Raw genomic sequence first — 16,168 nt, forward strand, 5'->3', positions numbered from 1 at the left:
ATGTTGTTGCAGGGCGTGTTACAGGCCAGTACTACCGGGACAACATCTTGGCAGTCCATGTTGTGCCGTTCGCACGACGTCATGGCCGCCGTTTCATCTTCCAGGATGACAACGCAAGATGTCACAGGGCCAGGATCGTTACAGGTAACCTCCAACAACAGAACATCACCACATTACCTTGGCCAGCACTGAGTCCCGACCTCTCCCCCATCGAGCATGTCTGGGACATGCTTGGACAGAGGTTACGTCAATGTCAACAACGTCCTGCCAATGTCCAAGAACTTGCTGCTGCGTTGCAACAGGAATGGGACAATCTGGACCAAAATGACCTTAGACGTCTCATTAGGAGTATGCCACGTCGGATCAATGCCTGTTTGGCAAACAGAGGAGGATTTACCCGTTACTGACTTGGTTGTGATGCTGTGGTAACTTTGCTGTTTGACCCCGGGTATCATTTTACCCTTATAATGGTCAGTCTGTGCCTTACATAGTCTAACGATCATTTGGAATCAATCGATGAATGTGAACTTCATTTCATTTTGTCATTTGTTTCTTCGTCAGTTTCATTAGGTGACTTTAATAACACTTAAAAATCAAATATCCCCTACTTTTTTTGAATAGTATATATGATCAATTAGTGATTTAGAGGAAGAAGTAATTCTAGTAGGTGACCTAATAATTTGATGTAGACCATATTTTTCAATAAATAATGGACAGTTTTATAAATAATAGACGATTGTTTAAGAAAATATCAATAATAGACACGTATCTGAAAAATGAACATGTATTTTGGGATAATTTATTCTCTGAACAAATTAAATTACAGAACTAGATTACTTTAAAACCTCATAGTTACCGAAATGTCACATGACCGAATGTTGATTTCACGTGTTCGTCTACATAAGGAATTCCACTTAAATCCGTCCGTTATATGTCACTTATCCGTTTAATATAGTACGTTCGGCACTAGATCGATGATATGTTTTTATACGCCCACATTTCCATACCTTCTTTGTGGACACTCGCCCAAATAAATCAGTAATTGTTCTTCCATAAGTATGTGTTATAGTTTATTACTCTACAGGTCATAGCTTGAAATATAGGTATATATCCCAAAGATCTCGGTTCCTTTCGATATTGGCTTGCATGGGACCGTAACTTCATGGATTATGGCCCCTGACTGTACACACTAAAGGTCACAATTATAAGCCTATTTTGATGAAACTGAACATGTGTGTTTATAACCCAAAGATCTCGATTCCTTGCTATATTGGCGCATATCAGATCGAAACGTCCTGGATTATGGCCCCGGGTTGAACAAAAAAAACGTGTTTTGAGCCTGTGGAACCTATGCAGGTCACAATTTTTATCCGATTATAAAAAAAATTCAAATATATCACCGTTACACCATAATGACAGTTGAGTTTGAATTTCGTGAATTGGTTTATGCCTTTGATCCTATGTCCTGTCACTTATATCAGAGCATATATTAAATTTTAAATCAAAATTGGGAAGGCTAGTAACCTCCATATTAACCACAGTTCTAAGAATATTATCAATATCTAAATCATTCTCGTATACAGCCTTTCCATCATAATTTTGACGGCTATTACCCCCCCATATTAAAAACATCACAATTTTTACGGCTATTATCTTCCATATCGTGTACATTACCAATGTAATCAGTATCCAAATGCTTATCACATAATATATTCTCATTATTAATGTTTGTTTTCGACTGTGTTGTAAACATGTCTCCATGTAGAATATATTGGACTGTCTGTGTATGCTTGCATTGTATGACTGGAGTGTTTTGTCACATGCATTCATGAGCATGTGCATGTTGTTTTAAGAATAGATCCATTATTTTATGGCTTGATGTTTTAGAAAACTATCCATTATTTGTATCTCTATGGTGCTATGTTTTAAGTTTGATAATAGCCTCAGACTGTCCATTTAGATGAGCAATATGTAGACCTTTCTTAACTAAAACAATATTCATAATAATCATAAATAAACAAATTAATAAATGACTGGAAATAAGGACACACAATTACCTGAAAAACTTTCTAATGAGAAAATGGAAAAGTTATTGATTAATGAAAGTTTGATTTGGGTTACTGCCAAGGTACAGTATAGGCAATTATGAATAAACAAGCTTAGCTTAAGAATGTTTATGATATGGGGAAGAGTTATATTGCGGGAAGTAATAAGGATTGTGCAATGATCTATTGTTATATACATTACACCTGTACTCATATTGGCGAGATCTTTTATAGTCATAGTATTCATAGTAATTTGTTGATTTAACAGGTACATGTTCATGCGCATTAGTTGAATTAGCTGAAACAAGAGTATTACTTAAAATATTCATTAATAGATCATTTCTATTATAATTAGGATGAACTCGTCCAGTTTCATTACATCCTTTGGACATCTTTGGTAGAAGTGTGTAAATACATCAATAAACGTGCAGTTATTTTTATTACAGAACTCCTGGATATAAGTATTAAATTTTTTACATTCTCTAATATATGGACGATGTATATTTCTTGGCAATGCCGAACAAATATAAATATCATTCCCCCCAGCACATATAATAATGTTTTTAAGAGATTGCTTACAGTTTAAAAGTTGCACAAGTCTATCATTTATATTAGTATAGTAGACTCCACCATTGGTGTCAGCTACGCATTCGTGATCGAATAATTTTGTAATGTTAGGTGTTTTAATACCAGCTGTAACTGAACTTCCTATTAACAGTGTTTTAGCTTTACTTAAGTTGAAAGGTATAGGTTTTTCTAGAAATCTTGTTGAACTGGTACTAGTAGTTGAGTTGGTCGAATTTATTGCTGATTTTGCACCGGTAGAAATACATACATCAGTAATAGGCCTATTGGTATTATTATCAACACTAGTTGATACACATTTAGCCACGGTATAGATAGAACATGTGTTGGTAGACTTATCTTGAATTGCTGAACTGCAGGTACTTGTTGATTTGTCATTAACTGTTTTTACTATATTTGATGTACTTGTTGATTTGTCATTAAATGTTTTTACTGCATTTGATGTAGGCCTACATGTAGATGAATTTCCAATAAGTTTATTTTGTGTCGATATTAGAGCATTGACTTTATCAGCCTCACTGTTGGCTTTTTTAAATGTAAAAGTTAGCATAAGGTATTTAACTTGTGAAAAGGTTTGAAAACTCAATTTGTGATAAGAAATGATCATTCTTCGCAGTTTACCAGCCAGCGCCACCACATAGGTGTAGGGTTGGCTAGTTGCTATGTATGTCAGTTGACCGATATATATATATAATGCATGAAAACTAGCCAGTACAATGACAGTTTTCAAAAGAGTATGTCAAATAGTAAGGTAAGCTTATAAAGAGATAAGCCTCACACCTCTTTTTATATTGGGTATAAAAGTAATTGATGGTTAAGATTTCGGGTCGAGTGGTTGAAAAAAGGTAAGGCACTATTCTGAAAGGAGATACCGAATACCGCCTGTTTCTTGATTATCACGTAATTTTTTACTTGACTACAGTACCGGATAACCGTGACATAGTTAGGTTTATCGTTGGGTGTGCAGTTTGTAAACTTATCGGTTACACATTATATATTACGTAGCGAAACACCGTACTACCAGTACATTTATATTTAACAAATAGTCAGGTGGATATAGAATATAGCCGATGCAAGGAGCAAAGTAAGCTGGGAAATAAATTCACTGGCCACCGACTCTTAATTAAACCCCTGGTTACACCATAATTACAGTTGAATTAGAATATCTTGACAACTGTACCAACACAGTCTGACAAAATGGCCACTCCCCTTTACGCAAATAGTATACTTTCCTCTGAATTAAAATCTGGCCTATAGATGTAAGTATTGCAGAAATGTGCTGCCTATAGATGTAAGTACCGTATTTTTTGGTGTATTAGGCACACTTTTTTTTACCAAATATTTTATTTTCTAGAAGGGGTGCGGCTAATACAGCAAATCCAGTCTTTTCCCGTGTCAACACTGGGGGTTCAAGAAATAACTGCCCTAGAATCAACACATGTCGGCCGGGTAATGCTACCTCAAATGTTTATGATATATTATCACTCAAATTAAATACAGTACTGTTCCCTTTCGTGTCCATTTATATTTGTCGATAATGTTTTAGATAGTTTAAAATGCGTCCATATTTGTCAATAACCTTTTAGATACGGTTAAAATATGTCAATAATTATCACCCGTATTTCTGTTATTTCGTGCATAAAAAGATGTCGACATTTTCTGCTGTTCCATGTACGGTATAGTGTTGTCATAACCGGCAATGTAAACACCATCGGCCGGTAGTCGTTCAATGTTAACGGTGTTTTAAAAAATAGCATACGTATCGTTAATATTTCTTGCCATTTCTACATCATTTATTTCTGCTATTCCGTATACTCTTGGCCATTACCGACAGTCTTCATTGGCTCAATATAAGTGATCGGTAGTAAAGGTGGTATTACAGTTACTGACATACTTTTAGAAGTAGAAATGTTATGATTAAAATTATAGAGCTTTTTAAGACTGACCCAGATAACGGCAAAAACGATGCCGTAAGGAAAGCCAATGAATTCAAATGGATTCAAACTTTAAGAACATTCGCACCGGATGGCATTAACGATAAGATGTAGTCCTGAGGGGTCCCCCACTTTATTGTTTACCCCCAATGATTCTGGCTAAATTTTAATTCCCCAGATTAAAAAGGTCATATCGTTGGTGAAGTGTCTAAAGATTAAGAAAGAGAACCTTTTGCATTTCAAAATTTCCACAAATCATGATCAAGATACAACATTTGGACACATGATACCCAGAATAGTTCTAATTGGCATAGAGATACACAGCTTAGAAAGAAATGTGCATATTAATTGGGAGATTTTAAAAATGCAAAAAAGTGTATTTGACTAATTTCCCAAGATACACCCTTTTGACACTTCACCGACCATAAGGCTATTTTAGATGACTACCCAAAACCCAAATTGCTTTGCCCCCTTACAGACGCTGGCTCGCTAGCCTGGAGGTCGGGTGTTCGATCCCTGCATTGGACGAGAAAGTTCATCCAGATTTTCCGGCATGGTTCCCCCTTGTCAGTGATGCAGGACGGAGGGCCTGACAAGGACAGCTGCCTAGTCCTTCGGATGATACGAAAAACGGAGGTCCCGTGTATACATTAGAATGCACATAAAAGATCCCTTGGCAGTTGGAATTCGATATAAGAGAAGGTGATAGTGCCGCTGCCTGGCAAAATTTCCCTCATCGCACACTGTATGGCGTATGCCCGTCTTCATTAGCCCAGCATAGGAGCAGACCAGTAGGACGTAAACCCCATTTCATTTCATTTTACCCCCTTTCTTTGCTTCCACACTTCACTGACCATATGGCTATTTTACACTGAGAAATAGGTAAAGGTTAAAACGTACGTTTGCCGCATTAAAAACTCGCAAAACGGTCAATACCTACGTATCTCGATAAAAAAATAAAATTCGGATTATAACTCCTCACTATGGCTTAAAATCTCTAGATAAGGTGTGTTAATTAACAAGGGTGAAAAATGGACTGAAAGGCGAGTTAATTATCGCTAGGTGGGAACAACTCTGGGACGGTGGGTTTTCTTTACTGAGTATGTTAATTAACCGACGGGTTAAAAATGAATGACACAGTGTGTATTGTTTAATTGGTGTGTTTTCTCGATAGTTGTTATAACTGCGCCGGTGTGTTTACGCAAATAGGTCTTTGTATAAGGACAGGTCTTTATATGTGGAAGTTGTACGGGGCTGTTTCTTCTATGCGTCTTTTGTATTTGTTGATGAACATAAGATGCAGTACGTGTTTTATAGTCACACCACTTATAAAGTTGCATAATAAAATATAAATATGGACCCTAATCTGTCGTAAAAAGGTGAAAACAATGTCGTCATTTATAAGTATCCAGCAGTCAGGCCCCAATTTGAATATATCAGGGTATATAGCGATAAGCTAAATTTACCGTATGTCTATATTTATTCTTTTGTTCTGACAATTTATTGTTTTGCGGGTTGAAATTAGTACCACGTAAACGGTAACTCATTGCCGGTTTATTGTTTTGCGTGTTGAAATGAGTACCGCGCAACCCGTAGCTCATAACCAGTTTATTGTTTTGCGTGTTGAAATTAGTACAATGTACGTAACCCGTACTTGTTTCGTTGCAACTTTTAATAGATAACCATTTTGCAATTATATTTATATTATAAACAAAAAAATGTTAGCTGTTCAATAATAATTGTTATATAGCCAGCGTATTTAACAATCATCACATAGATGTTTCCTATACCGTGAGGGTTTGAAGAATATAATCGTTGAACTGTCGAGGAACACATCGTAGCCGAAAGAGACGGAGGAATTATTAAAAGATGTATTGCATAATAGTGTTTATTTTGCCATCCGGTTTAACAGTTCGCTGGATAATGAAACGTCCTTAAAAATAGTCAGGACCCACATAATGCGCACAATAATAAATTTTCTGAAATAATAATAATTCAAACAAGTCAAATAATTAATTGATTCCAAGTATATCATGGCATGTCAGTACAGACTACTGCAATAAGAGTTATTTTCTTTATTACAAATAATCACAAATAATCAAATCAAAATAAGACAATAATCGTCATAAATTTATTCACATTGTTGATATTTTCAATAATACCATTATTGATCATGAAAGCTAATTAATAGCTGAGAGACTAATCTTGTCGGCTCATAATCTTAATTGGTTAACTAGAACTGCGACGCAGTAATGACGGGTTTCACGGGTGCCCCGTTACCCTTGAACATGTGTCACTTTCGGTACCGATGAAACCATTAAAAAGGTTTCTATATAAGCATTGCACACACCAAGTAAAATGTACGCAGAATCAACCAAATCCAGTAATATCAATTCATTGTATACATTTGTTACATGTAAGTGATCCTGACAAAATTACATTATTTCCGGTGATAATGAAAATGCTAAATTAGTTTTATGAAATCAGAAATGGCATAAGTATGGTGGCTGATTGGTATCATGTCGTAATGTCGTGATGTCGCCTTTCATAACGCGACAACCCTACATCACGACATTTCTACCCGACATTACGACAACCCGACACCACGACATTTTTACCCGACATCACGACATTTTTACACGACATTACGACACTAAAATTGTCGTAATGTGGGGTAAAAATGTTGTGATGTCGGGTAAAAATGTTGTGATGTCGGGTTGTCGCGTTATATCTTTTCCCAATGTTGTACATCTCTATATTCGTTTAAAAAACAACTTAAAACACATTTATTTAATCAGGCTTTTAACTGACTCTGTATACAATCGTTAACATGTTCATAATCTTGTTGTTTATTTATGATTTTCCTAAGGCTAAGCAGAGATAAGGTCATTTCGGGACTAACATATGGTTCAATTTTATTTCAATAATTCGCTCGCGCGTTTTTAGCTTGTGGACCCTGTAGAGGTCATAATTTTATCCGATTTAAAAAAACGTATTATTTTATCACCGTTACACCCTAAGGAAGGTTGAGTTCAAATTTCGTGAAAATCCGACCAAAATTGCCGGATAAAATGGCCGCCGTTTGTACGCGAATAGTGTAAAAATATGGTAAATCAAGGTTGTACGCACATTCGCCTTTTTGTCCCCCGCCTTTCGAAGAAAGCAGGCGACTATTAAAATGGGTTTGTCCGTCCGTCTGTCCATCACACTTTCTAATTGAGCTAGAATGTTCAAACTTGGGGTAGGTATTTATTAGGTCAATACCTTGACGGAGTTCGAAGATGAGCATATTCTGCTTGGGGTAAGCAGAGATAAGCAATTTGATTGGTTGATGCTTTGGGACACGATAACTTTAGTTCTAATTAAGTGAGAGTGATGAAACTTGGTGTAAAGTTTCATTACATCAATACCTTGATAATGAGCATTCGGCTCAGGGTAAGCAGAGCGATAAGCAATTTGATTGGCCGAGACTTTGGAAAGCAATAACTCTCCATCTAATTGAGCTAGAATGTTCAAACTTGGTGTACGTGTTTATTAGCGCAATGTCTTGATGGAGTTCGAAGATGAGCATTTTCTGCTTAGGGTAAGCAGAGATAAGCAATTTGATTGGTTTATGCTTTGGGAGACGATAACTTTAGTTCTAATTAAGTGAAAGTGAAGACACTTGGTGTATAACTTTATTCGATCAATGCCTTGACTAAGTTCGATAATGAACATTTTCTGCGGAGGGTAAGCAAAGCGATAAGCAATTTGATTGGTTGAGACTTTGGAACACCATAACTCTCCTTCTAATTGAGTTAGTATGTTTAAAGGTCACCGGAAAAGCATCAATTTTTTTTTTAAATAATGCAAGTAATTATGTCAACATATCCTTTCCATAAGTATAACCCGAGCCCGAACGTCAATAATACCTGCAACAGGTAAATTTCAACATTAGTAATTTTCTCCGTCGGTAGTCGGAACTTTCCCTCAATAAGCAATCCGTGACGTCATTTTAGTCCTTCTGCACATAGAAATATAGACTAGAATATGAGCAGAAGGACTAAAATGACGTCAAATTTACAGAAAGTTACGACTACCCACGGAGAATGGCGGAAATTGCTAACGTTGAAATTTACCTGTTGCAGGTAATATTGCTTATTGAGGGAAAGTTCTGACTACCGACGGAGAACGGCGGAAATTACTAATGTTGAAATTTACCTGTTGCAGGTATTATTGACGTTAGGGCTCGGGTTATACTTATGGAAAGGATATGTTGACATAATTACTTGCATTATTTAAAAAAAAAATTGATGCTTTTCCGGTGACCTTTAAACTTGATGTAGGCGTTCATTAGGTGAATGCCTTGATGGAGTTCGATGATGAGCATTGTCTGCCTACGGTAAGCAGAGATAAGCAATCTAATTGGTTCATGCTTTGGGGCACGATAACTTTAGTTATAATGATGTTAGAATGTTTAAACTTGATGTAGATGTTCATTAGGTGAATGTCTTGACTGAGTTCAATGATTAACATTTCGAGCTAAAGCTATGCAGAGCTAATCAATTTCATTGGTAGATGCTCTGGGACAAGATAATCTTGATTCTAACTGATAGAGAGTGATTAAACTTAGTTTATAGTTTGATTGCTTGATACTTTTGAAAAAAGTAAATGTACAATTAATTAATATGTGTCATCTATTTATTTTGGGATTTCGGCGGGGGACATCAGCCTCACTGTTGGCTTGTTTAGCTTGTGGTCCCTCTGGAGGTCACAATTATTATCCGATTTAAAAAAACGTTTGATTATATCACCGGTACACCGTAATGAAGGTTGATTTCGAATTTCTTGAAAATAGGACCAACATTGCCAGACAAAATGGCCGCCTCTTGTACGCGAATAGTGTAACCAGCGGCTGCCAGGATACGCCCACATTTTCGAGAGATGGATAGAGAACAAGCTAACAAGAAAGTGATTTTTCCTACAATCAAGGGCCATAATTCAGGAAATTACAATTCGATATGCGCAAATATCGAAAGGAACTGAGATCTTTGTGTTATAAACTTACATTTCAAGTTTCAACAAAATCGGATAAAAATTGTGACCTCTATAGGGTCCACAAGCTAAAAACGTGATTTTTCTTACAATCAGGGGCCATAATCCATGAAGTTTCAATCCGCTACATGCCAATATCAAAAGCAGCCGAGATCTTTTGGGGATAAACCTATATTTCAAGTTTCGTCTAAATCGGATAAGAATTGTGACCTGTAGAGAGTCCACAAACAATTGTGGACGGACGTCCGGACGGACAGGGGCGACGGCATAATACGTCCACATGAAAATGTGGGCGTATAAAAATATGGTATATCAAGGTTATGGACCCTGTAGAGGTCTCAATTTTTATTCGATGTTGATGAAACTTGAAATGCATGTTTATAACCTAAAGATTATGGTTTCTTTTGATATCTGTGCATATCGGATAGTAACTTCCTGAATTATGACCCCTGATTGTACGCAAAATCGCCTTTTTTAGCTTGTAGTCCCTCTGAAGGTCACAGTTATTATCTGATTTTAAAAATCGTTTGAATATATCACCGTAACACCATAATAACGGTTGAGTTCAAATTTCCTGAAAATCAAACTAAAACTGCCGGACAAAATGGCCGCCTCTTGTACGCGAAAGGTGTAAAAATATGGTATATCAAGGTTGTGGACCCTGTAGAGGTCACAATTTTAATCCGATTTTGATGAAACTTGAAATGCATGTTTATAAGCCAAAGATCTTGGTTCCTTTCGGTATTTGCGCATATCGAATTGTAACTTCATGAATTATGGCCCTTGATTGTAGGAAAAATCACTTTCTTTTTATCTTGTTCTCTATCCATCTCTCAAAAATGTGGGCATATCCTGCCTGGCAGCCGCTGGTTTGAAGAGTATATTTACTGAAAACCAAACAATAAGTATTTGCTGCATGTAAATCCAATGACCTGGGTATCTGTTATCGCTCGTTACTTCAGTCAGTTATATAGAAGGATAGCTCGTGTTTTCGTTTTGCCATTGTCACTTCCGTTTCTTGAAATCATCGTTACGCATCTATCGTAGCAATGATCTCTGTGTTAAAATTACTTTAGGACCATACTCTATCAGCTGAAAAAGGAATCCAAGTTTTCTGTCATATTTGAAATAAACATGTCTATCGGGGTCACTAGGGGGCGTTCTGAAGTGCAGAAATCAGGTGATATTCTCTTCTCAAGGGCAATTTTATTTATAGGTCAATTTATTGTGGCACTATGCTCACGAACGAAGAATTTTGTCCGCCTTACTTGAAACAAATCAGTCTTCTACTGGAATTTCGTCATGTGTTCAGTTTGGAACCGGTTCTGGAGTAGGAAGCCAGGGGATTTTTTGTTCTGAAGTGGTGTTTTATTTACTTTGGGGCCATAGCCTATCAGCTGAAACACGAATAAAAGTTGTTCGTCATATTTGAAATAAACCTCTCTATCTGGGTCAGTAGCGGGTGCTCTGAAGTACAGAAACCAGGTGATATTCTCTTCTGAAGGGCATTTTTTATTTATAGGTCAACTGTGGCACCATTCTCACGAAAGAAGAATTTTGTCCGCTATACTTGAAACAAATCAGTCTTCTACTAGATCTACCGTGATTTTGTGATGTGTTCAGCTTGGAACCCGTTCTGGTGTAGGAACCAAGGCCAGGGGATTATTTGTTCTGAAGTTGTATTTTATTTACTTTGGGATCATACCCTATCAGCTAAGAAAGGAATCAAAGTTGTCCTTCATATTTTAAATAAATCTCCGTACTCGGGTCACTAGGGCGTTCTGAAGCCTGGGGATTTTTTGTTCTGAAGGGCACTTTTAAAGTTTGCCTTAGCAACGTGAACATATGTAGCGAAAATTAGCTTTGTCTGCAAACATTTGAATTAAATCAACTTTTTCGGCGATTTCGGGGGCCTACAGCCCCTAAACCCTGGGGATGTGCAACTTAAGAATTCCCATTCTGATCATCGGCCATCATGGTGCCTCCGTTAGGCATAGTGCCAATTTTGTCTGCGAGTTTAGAAACAACTGTCAGCTAGCTCCCCTACTATAAGCACCTTGATCTGCTTCCACACAGGTTAAGCCTCTGAAATTGCTTCAACACAGGCAAGCCCCCTTAATTTGTTTCAACACACGTAAGTCTTTTAATTCGCATCCACGCCAGTAATCCCCCGTAATTTGCATCCACACAAGTAAGCAGGCCTCGAAATTTCATGCGAACGATACCAATCGGTTATGTGCGGTCGCGCCAGCTCAAAAACATGCGACGGATTTCCGGGTTACGCAAATTAAAATATCGGTTACATTAACAAATTTATTCACATTTAAAGGAGCTAAATCGCTAACATTTGGGACCTAGAAATTGACAAAAGTGGGTAGCAACGCATATAATACTGTAATATGAATGTATATAAACTGATTTATATTCAATGGTTTCCGTTTTTAGTCCAGTTTCAAATCAGTTATGTTCGGCGAAATAAGCCAGCAGTCTCAAGCGAGTGCAAATTTCTAGCGTCTGGTTATTCCAGTCTACATACGCCGTTATATTTGGTGCAATGTGTCTAGCCTCGTCCCTCGAGTCTCTTGATACAACTGGGGCTGAAGTGCATTATGGTACACGATTCGTGTACCAATGGTAAAATGTTTATTTTGTCTTAAATATTGGATATCAAAAGCCCATCTTTTTCCGGTAAGATCATAACATGAATGTTGATTTAATTTGACAAATAAATCGTATTTTCAATGTTGAAGATTTTGGATGATATTGAGTTAGAGACTTAGCTACTTTAAATGTGGTCGTATATTGTCGTCGCCCCGTCGGTCCGGCGTCCACAATTGCTAAAGTTAATATCTGATTGACTTTAAATTTATACACAGTGTTTAAGGTCATGAGACAAAGAAGCCCATAGATATTTACACTAGGGACCGGGTATCATTCAGATTTGATGAAAAAAGGAAAGAAACTGAGCGTACCATCTATTATCTAATACACATATTCAGTTAATAGATTGCCATGCAAAAGTGTTAAATACCATCAAGATTCATCAAAAACTGCCCAGTTTGTGCTACCGTTTAGTTTGACATCGGTTGTCTAGTTTATGAAACTAAATGGTCATAAACTGGATGACCAATATCAAAACTAAACTAAATGGTCATAAACTAGATGACCGATCTCAAAACTAAATGGTGTTTCTTAAACTAAACGGTAGTACAAACTGGGCGTTATTTGATGAATCTTGATGGTATTACTAGTCCCATAGAAGTTGTTTTTCCTTATGCCTTCTAAACAAGTTCAAGGGCACGGGATTGTGATGACTAGTCATCTTGTTACTTCATGAGTTCTTACTCTTAATCAGATTTTAGGGTATTATAAATGTTTCATTACCGAAAAAAGTAAAAATATGCGACAACACTTGTTGACTGCCGGGACGATTTAGCTGCTGTGGGCGTATGTTTCCTTGCCTGGCAACCTATCTGGTATCCTGTATATACAGTCAAACTGGGGGAAAGTATTGTCATCTTTTTGCTATGGTTGTATCATCCGGGGTTTAAGGACCTGATTAAGGACGATGGGTTGTATGTTCAATTTAGTTGGGGGTGTACGATTGAACATACAATAATTCAATAACCCACTTCTCTTAGTATAATCTTATATTCTGTAACAATATTTAACAATGATAATGTATATACATAATACTGACCCACAGGCTAGGTAACTTAATAAGGAACAGCATCTAAGAAATAACTATCAGAGACCTGCCCTTCAGTATGTCCCTTGCCTGCTTGTGGTTAACTCCTATGATCTACAATCTTTCCTCAAATAATACTAGAGGTTACTTGGTAACAATAAACAATACATAGTAATTATATATATCTAAACTTAATAATATTTTATAGTTGTTAATGGGTAGTATTTAAGTGACATCCATTCATTCATTTACTAAGTTGACTAATGTTTACAGATGGATTATCTCATTACTACTATTGTCTCTAATCTCTATCATAGCTGACCATTGATAACTTACTATATAATAGATAATCCATCTTGGGAGCCAAGTTGTGGTGTAAGTCTAGCCCTGTATTGGGTGAATGGCTGTATTAAATACTATCTGGTCATAGTTGATTGATCAGAATGTTTGAAAACTTTGACCTATATAGGTGTTGCGTAACAAATGTGGTGTTTTGATACTTGATTGGGGCCATAAAGTAATAAACTAATTAACAAGCTACATGGATTATTTATTTCAACCAAAATGTGTGTTAGAAGTTGCTGTCTGAATTGCGGTTGTTAATTTTGTTTATAGATTAATTAATTGACTGTTTTCGCTAAATTAAAAAATCGTGCAAAATGAAAAATAAGGTAATTTATGGTTAAAACTTTTATGGCATGTAAATAGAATACACAGAAACGTGTATAGTAAAATTTACTGCAACTAGCAACAAACTATCTTTTGATACATGCGTACCTGTTTTATGGAATAACCTACCATTTAGTTTAAGATGTTGTACATATCTATATTCTTTATAACAAACTATTTAAAACACTGTTATTTAAATGGACTTTTAATAGACACTACATGTCCATAATCTTGATTTTTTTAATATGATTAAATTGTCACTTTGTAAAGTGTCCCTAAACAATTAAGTTACATGGAAGGGCGCACTATAATAATATATAGTGTATCAATATCACCCATGCATCTGTTATCACTGGTCACTCCAGTCAGTTATATAGAGGGACAAATCGTGTTTTCCTTTTGCGTTCATCACTTCCGATTGTTGAAACATTGATTAGCAATGATCTCTGTGATAAAATAATATTTGGAACTTGTTTAACCAGTTCTATCACATATGTGATAAAGACTGGCACCAATATTGTCCTTTTATATATGTATAACAGTAACAAAATTTTGATTTATAGTATTAATATTACATTGTCCCCTTTATTTGCAAAAACATCTCTCAGATGATGATTATAAATTTTAATTACTTCTCCGTACCAGTTGGAAACGTAATTGTTTAAGGTCTAAATGAAATGTGAAGTTTAAGCAAATCAAATTGGATTGGGGAACAGGGTAATGTATTTTTGCCCAAAATTACAAAGCTGTTTGTTTCGAATCTACATTGGGCTGTTCATCTATTTAACAAGCTATATGTTCTTTCAGCTATTATAAAAACATGCAATACACAACGCTCCCGAAAAGCTACCGATTTATCAGAATTTTCAAAGAAAAAGTTGACAAATTTTATAGTTTAATATCAGTATCTTCTCAAATAAAGCAACAGAACAGTTTTCCAATATGTGCGAATAAGCTCATGCACACCTTTACATGTATAAATAGAATTGTTACTTTATCAAGGAGACTGCTGACACTGTGCTATGCCCGGACTATGTGTGAAACGGTGAGACGCCAAGTCTGAAATGGTTGGGTTGACATTTGAATTATATTATTTTTTTGATCAGCAATCTGGTTATATGGTACAAATTTGAAGACACAAATAACTTGTCGGAAGACGAGATTAAGTATATTGTTCGATATCTATAAATGACGACATTGCAATTCGTGCGATAGATTAAGGTCAATATTTTTATTTGATTAAATGCAACTTCATCTATAACTAGCGTGAGTATATGGTACGCAGTATAAACGCCAGGTATAGTCGTAACGATAGAAGACAAGCCACAAAAAATGATTACGTGACAATTCGGGCGCATATGTTTCTTTGATATGTTATATCACGGGACAATTCTGTAATTGCATAAGAAAACCGGCTATTATAAGTTCTGGAATGAGGATAGTTGGATTGTATGCAATGTACATTTAGTGAAAAGCTAAAGTAATTTTAGTTTAAATATATCATTTGTGTGGGAATTACCACTGTTCGGTTGGTTGTGTCGTAGTATTTATCAATATGGAGATTTCTGTTTTATGGATATTGCTATTGAAGGTAGGATGCACAATTTACGCATTGTAGCAGGTTTTTATGAATTTAATAAATGTGAAACGGTGAGTGCGCCTCTTTTTAGTAATAAAGCAGAAATATATATCGGTTGTAGAAAAAATAGTTTTTGCTGGATTTACTTGCTATATTCGCGTGGATATTCAAATTGGGCGCTGACGTCTGGGTATTTATAAATGACAACATTAAATTCGCCTTTCCGTATACGATAGATTATGGTCCATATTTTTATTTCATTAAATGCAACTTTATATATATGGTACGCAATACAAAAGACGCATAAGAGAAACGTAGATCATAGCGAGCACACAAGCCTATCTAAAGACCTGTCTTTAATTATACAAAGATTTGCGTAAAACACACGGTCAAATGATAAATCGCACAGTAAAACAGTTTTACTTCCCAAAGTTTGATTTAACACGTAGGTGTCAGATAAAGCCTATTGGTCCTTGATTATACTCCTTTTGGTGCAGTTATCGCAACTAGCGAGAAAACACGCCAAATAAACAATACACACCATTACATTCATTTTTTACCCTTGTTAATTAACACACCTTTTTTACAGTTTTAATGCGGTTATACTGAGTAATAGTCGGGAAATTAATTTTCT

At 36.0% G+C, this 16,168-nt stretch overlaps 1 protein-coding gene across 6 annotated transcripts in view; it reads left to right on the forward strand.

Moving 5' to 3' along the window:
- LOC126825420 (phosphatidylinositol 4-phosphate 3-kinase C2 domain-containing subunit alpha) overlaps positions 1–16,168 on the forward strand; it is a 684,289-nt gene that overhangs the window by 549,702 nt on the left and 118,419 nt on the right. Inside the window, exon 1 of one of the 6 annotated variants that reach the window (XR_008788424.1) lies at positions 3,994–4,079. The exons of 4 other annotated variants lie outside the window; for them this stretch is intronic. Coding sequence is in view for 1 of the 2 variants with exons in the window: in XM_050555106.2 (XP_050411063.1) it covers positions 4,069–4,079 (11 nt within the window). In the remaining variant the exon portion in view is untranslated. Of the gene's footprint in view, positions 1–3,993; positions 4,080–16,168 lie in introns of those variants that run through there. One more of the 6 variants, XM_050555106.2, reaches the window with a different exon arrangement.

Source organism: Patella vulgata, chromosome 6, assembly GCF_932274485.2.
Source record: "Patella vulgata chromosome 6, xgPatVulg1.2, whole genome shotgun sequence".
NCBI lineage: Eukaryota > Metazoa > Mollusca > Gastropoda > Patellidae > Patella > Patella vulgata.